The 9,490-nt window shown below is 40.1% G+C and overlaps 1 protein-coding gene across 1 annotated transcript; it reads right to left on the bottom strand.

The window, feature by feature from the left end:
- Positions 1-1,747: 1,747 nt before the first annotated feature.
- LOC104418164 lies at positions 1,748-6,390 on the bottom strand. The gene is made up of 3 exons (XM_010029414.3): positions 5,874-6,390; positions 4,003-5,500; positions 1,748-3,314 (listed from the first exon to the last, which is right to left on the bottom strand). Exons 1-3 carry the CDS (start codon positions 6,238-6,240, stop codon positions 2,162-2,164), a joined length of 3,018 nt encoding a protein of 1,005 aa, XP_010027716.2. The 5' UTR covers positions 6,241-6,390; the 3' UTR covers positions 1,748-2,161.
- Positions 6,391-9,490: the final 3,100 nt, after the last annotated feature.

Genomic DNA, 9,490 nt, shown 5'->3' with positions numbered 1-9,490 from the left:
ATAGGAGTAGAGTAGGACAAAAAAAAAAATGAATATACTTAGAAAGTGAATTTGATCAGACAAATGAATAGACTCAGATAAGTGAATATGCTCATAAAGTGAATCTAATTAAACAAATAAATATATACTCAAACAAAAGAATATACTTAGAAAGTGAATTTGATTAAATAAATGAATATATTCAAACAGGTGAATATTCTTAGCGAGTACAAAATGAATATGCCAATGGGTACAAGATGGATCTAACTAGCGAGCATAAGGTAGATATTTCCAGCGATTACATGGTAGATATTACCAGCATGGTTGAATATGAAATTACAAAGATAACATTTCCAAGTCCGAATTCATTATTTTCATAGACAACATGTTACCACACCTTAAGAAAATCTACTAAATACATAATGACTCATCAAAGCAAAACAAATTATCATAACATTTCAATGCACCACTATTGAACCCGCTCACACTTACCATCAAATTTACCAAAACTAAAATTTGCACACAACAAGCGACCAAATCAAAAGTGCTGAGTAGATAAACCCACCTAGAGTTGTCACTAACCTCGAATAAAACTTGAACAATCAAATGCCCTAATCACCTTGTGACCCTTGATAGAGAAAATCCAAGAGTGAAAGTTGAAGATTGAAGGTTGATTGAAACATCTAAGGTGAAAATTGGTTTAATGTTACTAAGGTTAAAGTGATGACTGGAAGTAAATGATGGGTGTGCTTATAAGGCTTCATAAATGTTCGAAAGCTACGCGTGGTATGCTTAGAAGGCTTCATCTAATACATAGCCAAGTGGAAGGTTGCATTTACATGTGGCAAAGCTTTGTCTAATGCATGGCCAAATGAAAGAAGAGATGATGGCTAGTGCGTTAGGGTAATGATAGCTTACTTTTTAGGTGTCAAGAGGCATGTGAGTATTTCCATCTAAAGAGAAACAAGTGGCTTACATGCTATTTAAAAGAAAACAAGTGGCTTATCATGTGGTTTAATGAAAATGGTTAAAACAGATCATTGTGAGAAAGAAGTTCTTCGGCCAAGTGGGTGAGGCATCATTAGTAATAGTGAGCTATGATAAATATTAATTAACTAAAGTTAGAATAATGAAAACCATAACAACTAAGATGACGGTAAATTAATTAAACATCACTCTAACTATCAACATATACATCAACATTTATTAATTTAATTTCTACACGTTGGACTCAAGGAGGTTATATTTGCAGGAAATCATCCTCCGCATCCTCCGTACCTTGCAAAATCAACGGTCCACTAAGATCTCTACATGTCAACCTGAATTATAAGCTAAATAATACTCGACTTTATAATCTAAGCATTATTATTAGACACAGAAAATTCTAGATGTCACAACTTGGATGCCAAAGATCTGAGCATGGGCATTGGAGGCTCGGTTCTGGCCTATGTGGACCCGGGCTGGGACCGCAAGAAGTCATGCACGGGCACTAAGATCTCGGATTCAGCTTTTGTAGATGCAGGATTGATGCTTGCCCTTTCGCTCAGAACCCAAGAGGCCTTGCCCAGGTGAGGGCCTATCAAAGCTAGACTTGGGATCCTAGTGCACATGCCTAGCTCCCTTGCTGCTCATGTGTAAGTTACCAACGCCCGAATGGTGTATATGTATTTAGAACAATAAAATGGAATTTGAGATAGAAAATATTTTCCAATTATTTCTCAAATTTTAACCAAAAGCCAGAAGCATTGCCAATTTCCTAGAAAAAGAATTCGTGAATAAAACGGAGCCTTAATACTAAATAGGCCATCTTCTGCTAGACCCACACCGGGTCCAGCAGAAAGCCCAAATTCTGGTAAAGAGTCCGTGATCAATTCAGTCTAGCACCACAGAACGCCGTGCGCAGCAAGTCGATACACATGGAGGTGAGACATGATTTTTTCAGGAAACTCAAATTGTAATGAGTAATTCGACCAAAAAAAGGAAAAAGAAGTTGCAATGAGTAGACCTTGTATAGTCCTCCATTGCCTCGTGAGCAAGCTATAATCCAGAACAAGATCAATGTGTGCATTTGATGACGAACGGAGACTCATCATTGGCCAAAAGGCCGAGTCGATCCTCCAGAAAGAGTTGCCAAAAAATCTCAAGAGATGAATAGTCCATTTAAAAGCCTCTAATACCTCTTTCAGCCATGCATTCTCGACTCCTTCGACTTATCCAAGCAATCCAAAATGTCATAAAATGCCCTGCTTTCGACCTTCTGATCTGGGTCTGCGACAAAACTATAGCTCTTTCCAAGCCTTCTCTTTCCATTGCTACATTGAGAGGAAGCCTCGCCCTGCGTACCTCGTGATGGAGTGGATGGTTGCACCGTATCAGAGGAAGAATCAGACATGTCATCCGTACTAGTCAACTCGTCCCTCTCACTGTCACTTTTCTTGCTGGTGTAATACGAATTGATCACTTCTTCAAATGGTGAGGAGTGAACCGTGTCCTCCTTCTGTGTTCCAACCGCTTCTTCTCCAGATTCATTAATATTATCTTCTAATTCTAAAAAGTCGCTATCCGAGAGGTCAGGACTGTAATCAACATCAACAGCCTCTCCTTTAGTAAAATGTCCTGGTTTAAGGTCAGTTCTGCTGGAAACTTCATCAGCAACGGGCACCAATTCCTCCCACAGAGAATCAACACAATCATTCTTCTTTGATGAACTGGGCGATCCAATATCCAAACTACCCACTGAGCCAAAGGGATCACTTTGATGAACATTGGGATGGGCACTTTCCATCTTTCGACATTTTAAGGCTTTGCCAGCAGGATAAATATGAGTAGATTCAACTGTCACTCCGGCCATCATCTCTAAAACGGATGTCAGTTTTTCACAACCAAGTCTCTGTGGATCAAGAGGATAACCATGCTTCTCAAGGAACAGCTTTTTGAAATGGTGGATATTATATCCTCCAGGATACTCCTTCAGTATCTCATTTACAAGTTTCTGACAGTCAGCTAAGATCTTATTTCTCGACTGGTCATTGGGTATCTTATTAAGAACGTGGGGAGAAACTCCAGCGTCAGTATTCTGAATGTTTTTCTCGCTGATATGCTGAAAAGGCCTCTGTAATTCCGTGTGCAATGAGGGATTCCTCTGAAAGACAGAGCTCAGCCGATTTGAAGCATGGGAACAATGTTCAGCAGGTTGAAAAAGCAGGTTTTGAGATAGGTCTTCTTCAACAGATTTCTGCCCCTTCAACAGATCAACAAATTGGACAAGATCATCTTCTTGGAGAGATTTTGCAGCTGGCACTCTGTCCTTTTGCAGATTTTGTGCCATTTCTCTTCTGGCTTTAAAAATGAACAGTGTGAGAGTCTGACTATCACTTTTTCTTGCAAGAATAAATGTTCAGATGAGATATAAGTTTTGAGGGAAAACAATTTTATACTGAGAAAAATCATAGAAAAGACCACTGAAAAGACAATGGCAGGTTTCTCCTTTCCTCATCATTTTGCAATTCATCCTCATGAAAGAAAGCCATATAAAAACCATCACTAAATCTTGAATCAGTCAAACAAAATTATCTGTTTTTATCTAAGATGATTCAAGTTCAAAACCAGAATGGATTAGTCACAGGTAAAACAAAAGAGACCACATAAATCACGCTGTTCTTCTTAAAAAGGACATGTTATTGCTACTCCTGGGCTGCAAGTCATCAGGCTCATTTGTTCAATTATCTTATCTAAAATGATATCTGATAGCATTAAGTCAAGAGGACAAAAGGCCCTTTCAAAGACCTGTTTGCTAAACATCTCAAAATCCAAAAAGAAACTGACAAGAAAATAAAAATAGACTCACAGGACATCTTTCAAAATTTGGGAGTTGTTAATTGTCAGCACTAGTAAAACAACATACAATACTGATTATAGCAATAAGAGGATCCAAGAAATTAATTGGAAAGGTAAATATGCAGGCTAACAGACTGTCATCATGATGAGGCATGTTAATGATGACAGATCAGTAAATGCATTAACCTGGTCTTAGACTTGCCGACAGTTGCCGATCCTTTGGGTGAACTCAGAGATGATTTCACGTCACTCCAAAGTGTATCAATGTTGCCCTTTGTTGAGTAACTATCGGTCTCTTCCAGCATTCCAGTATCATCGGGCAAAGGACTACATTTGTCAGCCGAAGTTTCCATTCTCGAGGCACCCTTCTCCATCTGAGCTGACTGATTGCTAGTTGACACTGATGATGGTGGACATTTTGGCGCCGCAACCTGGGTCGGACATTTTTCTTTGTCTTTTACCTCAACTGAATCATCGCTAGGAGTAGAACATTCTTCAAGTGCACCATTAATCATTTCTTTGGAGAGATGGGAAGCAGTGCAGTCTGACATTTTGACATTATTCTTATTTGAACTGCTATCCTTGACGCCAAACCATCTTTTCCAAAACCTTTTGAAAAGACCAACTACAGATGTAGACTCTCGCTGAGATGCACAGGCCACAGGTTCATCAGGAGAAAGCCTCTGTTGTGCCTCATCTGAGGTCACATCCATATTAGGTGGAGGTGGTGGTGATTTCTCGGTTGCAGCTCTTTTGGCCTGCATTAACTCCTCATCTGCATCTGAATTTGTGACTTCAGATAATGCAGTATGTGTAGTTGGCACCTCACGGGTCTCCTTATCAACTAAATGTTGCTCATTGGCCTGTTTAGGAGGTACTGCCACACGTGCATCAGGAGAAGTCCGATGTGGTTCCTTATACAAAGTCAGATCCATATTCAGCTCAGATGGTGGTAATTTCTCGACAGCAGCTCTTTTGGCATGCATGAACTCATCATCCGCATCCAAACTTGTGCATCCCTCCTCTCCACTTTCATTTATGGACCTTGTAGACGGATCCACAGTGGAGTTTAATGATGACTGAGGTTTCTTGGTAACTGCCTGCACCAAAAATTGCCCATCACCTTGGTGATGAAGCTTTATGATGTGCGGCATAGACATAAGGAATTGTGAGAACTTTTTGTATCCATACAAGTCCTTGTCTAAATGCAAATTAGTTTTTCCCAACTCAGCACGCAGTTCTGTAATCGAAATGCCTTTCGGATTTGACCTTACTAATCTCCAAATTTGCCTCATGACTGCCTGAGGAACTGGGCGAGGCAAGATCTCACTCGCCAAGCGAGGCTGTTCAGTAACCGTAAAAGGGTCTTCAAGAGGAAGCTTGCAATGACCATACCAAGAACCATATGGACCATCAGGAGGCTGATTAAAATGCTTTCCCATAAGGTTTTCCCCTTTAACCAAAGAATTCCAATGCCACATTATACTAGCAGCGCTGCAGAGAACAGGGGGGGCACTTTCCGGACTAGCAAGAAGTATGTTGTAGTTGCTCATTCTTAACTTGTGCAAAACGCTGGCAAAATCTCTGTCACCAGATATCAGAAACAGATGCGCTGGTGGAGGATTCTGTGATACCCAGTACATGAGATCGGCAAGGAGAGACCTATCAGCACTGTTCTTTCCACCTGCCAGTCCAAATGGTTACAGAAAGGATAAATTCAGATTGAAAGATAGAAAAGAGGAACCTCCACTAATTGCATCAATTCTCGACACACAATCTACAAATGTCATCCTCGTAGGATGAAGTTACAAAAATCCACTATTCCCATTCGTCATAAGCCAACTAGTACCAAATCAACCCTGTTGCATAATAATTTACAGGACCACGAACTGGCAGATAGAATATTCATCAATAAATATATGAAAAGCCTTGCTACTTTAGTGTCCACAAACAATTGGCACCAAAATCACACAACAGAAGTTTTAAGCAAACTAGACAGCTCGAGTGGCGCAGACAATGTCCGAAACCAATATCAAGAATGGGAAGGGGAAACAGACCATTTGGTACATGGGTCATGTTGATTCCGGTGGCCGACAGAGCCTCCTGCCTCGACCGCGAGAGCTGCAGCACGTCGCCGAAGGCCGTGATCTGAATCGGGCCCCTGATCCCGCTCGCCCTGACCGCGGCGGCGATGGAGGCCGCGACCTTGAACACGTTGACGCCGGCCGGCAAGTTGCAGTTCTCGAAGTCCCACCACACCGAGACCCTGACGCCGCGGGACCGGTCGTCGTCCCGCCTCGGCGGCGGGTTCTGCGGGGAATGCGGACGCGGGTCGTGGGAAGGCCACGGGGAGAAGCGGGAGATCCTCAGGAACAGGAGGGGGGGCGGGGAGAGGAGGAGGGTTTTGGGGCGGAGGGACGTCATGGCGGGGACCGCGGCGCGGCGGGGAGCTTAAAGATTCGAAGGTGGGTCTGGTGGGGAGATGGAGAGGAGGGGTTTGGTGGAGTTTCATGGAGGTTTTAGCTCCTCCATGGGAAGGAGCAGGAATTGCGCAGGGGTTTAACCATTTCTTGGTTTATAATACACAGGAAGAAGAAGAAGCAAGGAGGGGTTCACCTCCTTAAACCCTCTTCAAAGCCCCTGTCCACGTGAGTTGCACGTGCGCTGTGTACAGAAAAGAAAAGTTTAGGAGGAAAAAAAGGTGATTTGAATTATTCTTAGGAAACATGTTCAAAAATCATAATGTTTGACCACACTACTATATCCCTTTTATAATTAATGAAAATTTGTGTTCGGACCGGCTCTCTGGACTATTTATGAAATTATACATTTGACTGACATGTCATGTTAAAAATTATCGAGTCGTCACCATATAATTATAGGCATTTACTTTTGATTTACCTTTTTTGGTTTCTCTGTAAAATATAATACATACGAAAGATGATTTCAACCTTGAAATTTTACCATTAAATATTAGAGAAAGCTTGTATTGATAATAATAAACTAATTGAAATAGTAAAATCTAAATAAAGGGCAAAAATGTGGTTAGAAATAAAATATCAAAGGCAAAAATCCACTTTTGATTGCCCAATTTGCACAATTTTTCAAATTAAGTGCTTCAATTTCTAATTTCTCGCATTAAATCTTTGAACTTATATAAATTATCTTATTAAAACGCAACTTTTGTCAAGCGGTTTGATCATGTCCGATGGGAGTGGAACTCAAGAACAAGTTAGCTCCTGCTAACTCGATTTAGAGCCAGAATTACTTGCTTAGAAAAGTTTTACAACTACTTTAGTAAAAAAAATAAAAGATTCAAGAATTTATTAAGAGGAAAAAGAAATGCATAAATTGAGAGCCAATCTCTAAAATAATAAAATCCTTAATTCTCTCATACTTTTTGAATCTTTAATATCATCTTTCGTGAGTTAATTCTTCTTATTCATTCACAAACTTACGTGTTTTTCCTAAATAGACCGAATGTTCAAGAATTTATTTATTTTTCATATATTCTTGTTATTTTTTCATGTGCTCATTAATGAAATGAACACTTTTCACAACCTTTCATGATATATCTTAAATATAATTAATCACTTTTTAATTTAAGTATTACCCATTAAGTAAAGTTGCTATTAATACTTGAATCTACTTAGGCTGCGCATAACAAAATTTCTGTTTCTTGATTTCTCTATTTCTCTGCTTCCCCTGGAACAGGTTTGGAACAAACCGTTTGATAACGCAATTTGATTTCTCTATTTCTAAAACAGATTTCTATTCCGAAATAGATTTGAAGAATAAATCGAAGCTAAAATTTTTAGCTTCTCGGTTTGAAATAAAATTGAGAAATCAATTTCTGGCCAGAAATCAATTTCTGTTCCAGAAATTTTGTCATGCGCACCCTTAGCAAAATGATACGATGGAATTAACAAATCAAAAAACGAAATTTGACAGCTTACCTATAGTCTATGTAGTTCTATTTTTTGCTTCGAAGAAATGGAGAAGCAGAGAAAAAATTTTCAAACAAATTTTCGTAGCTCATTTTGAATGTGATTGATAAATTTAAAATCAGGAAAAAAAAAAAAAAACCATTTTCCATGACACTAAAGTAAAATGAATATTAAAAATAACAGCATGAATTTTTTTAATTGAAAATCCACTTAGTATAACAAATTAATATTATATATATATTTGGACAGAAAACATAATTATATTCATTAAAACTAAGGATTACATCGTGCGCCTAAAATATTAGCAATTAACAGATCTAATATTAGAGGGGGAGGGGATATGGGCCACGCATCAGAGAGAGCCCCAGTTCGATGAAGTTTTGCGGCCCAATCCGCTACACGGTTAGCCCCCCTTCGACAATGAACAACCCTAGTGCAGGGAAAACTTCTCAGCAGGAATTGAGCCTCTACAAAAACCGAACGAACCTCCCACGGCGGCAAGGTAAGTTCATTCATCGCTTCCACCAAAATCAAACTATCCGATTCGAGGATGAGTTTATTTTGCTGTCTACCCATTTGTTGCAGATGGCGAAGAGTGAGCAATAGTGCCATAAACTCGGCCTGCAGCGGCGAAGAAACAGTGATCATCCGGGTAAGTCCATCAAGCAAGGTACCTCGCTGATCTCTGCAAATAGAGGCGATTGTGCCGCTTGTAGATTGTGGATCAAAAGCCCCATCGAAATTAACTTTGAGTGAGTCTTGTTCAGGTGGTCTCCATAGTTTGCCACCACTGATCCGCTGTTGCGCTTGTGCTGCAAAAGAAGGAGAAGATAACACAACTGATCGAGCATGTATCAGTGCGGAGTCCATAAGCCGGCGTGGATTCAGATGCTGATGATGGAAAATAAAGTGATTCCTCGCTTTCCAGAGATTCCAAAGAACATAAGCAAGTGTAGCTGAATCAGGTGTGTTCTGTTGTTTAAGTATGTGAGCTGCTACCCAATGTTCTATACTGTGCGTAGTGTGTATATGAATGTGCATATGTTGAGCTAGCATGGACCAAATAGGGACTGTTTTTGGACAGAATAGGAACAGGTGGGTTGCTGTTTCAGGTAGGGTATCCTGACAGAGAGGGCAAATCGAGTCTGAAGTAATATGCCTATGGAACAGGTTATCTCTGGTGGGTAAAACATTATGGCATAAGGCCCAAATAAAAAAATTAACTTTAAGGGCTACTTGTAGTTTCCAAATATGTTTCCATAATGCTTGAGGGAGAGTGTGAGCAGGCGAAACTTGAGGCGGACTTTGATCTAGTGCAGTTTGCCTCAAATATTGGTAACCACTTCTAACCGTATATTCTCCATGAATAGATTTTGTCCAAATCAGCTTATCCTCAGTATGTGAGGGGCTGGCGTGGATTGCGAGTATCTCCTGCACTGTATGAGAATCATATAGTTCATTAATAACAGAGAAATTCCAGCTGTTTGTGTTGGGATCAACCAGATTAGCAACCTTAAAAGGTTCATCTTGGTTAGCTGGACCTCCTAGAACTCCTTTGGGCAGCCAACAATCTTCTCTTATTCTGATTTTTCAGCCATCACCTACTGACCAACGGAAACCGTGACTAATGGAATCCCGACCTAGTAAAAGACCCTGCCATCCCCAAAAGGCCTAGAGCCTCTAGCAGCATTAAGAAAGTCCGTTGAGTGGAAATAAATACCTCTGAA

The sequence above is a fragment of the Eucalyptus grandis genome, chromosome 9 (assembly GCF_016545825.1).
Source record: "Eucalyptus grandis isolate ANBG69807.140 chromosome 9, ASM1654582v1, whole genome shotgun sequence".
In the NCBI taxonomy this organism is placed as follows: Eukaryota; Viridiplantae; Streptophyta; class Magnoliopsida; order Myrtales; family Myrtaceae; genus Eucalyptus; species Eucalyptus grandis.
Note: the sequence above shows the minus strand (reverse complement) of the source record. Positions and strands in the feature narration are given on the sequence as shown.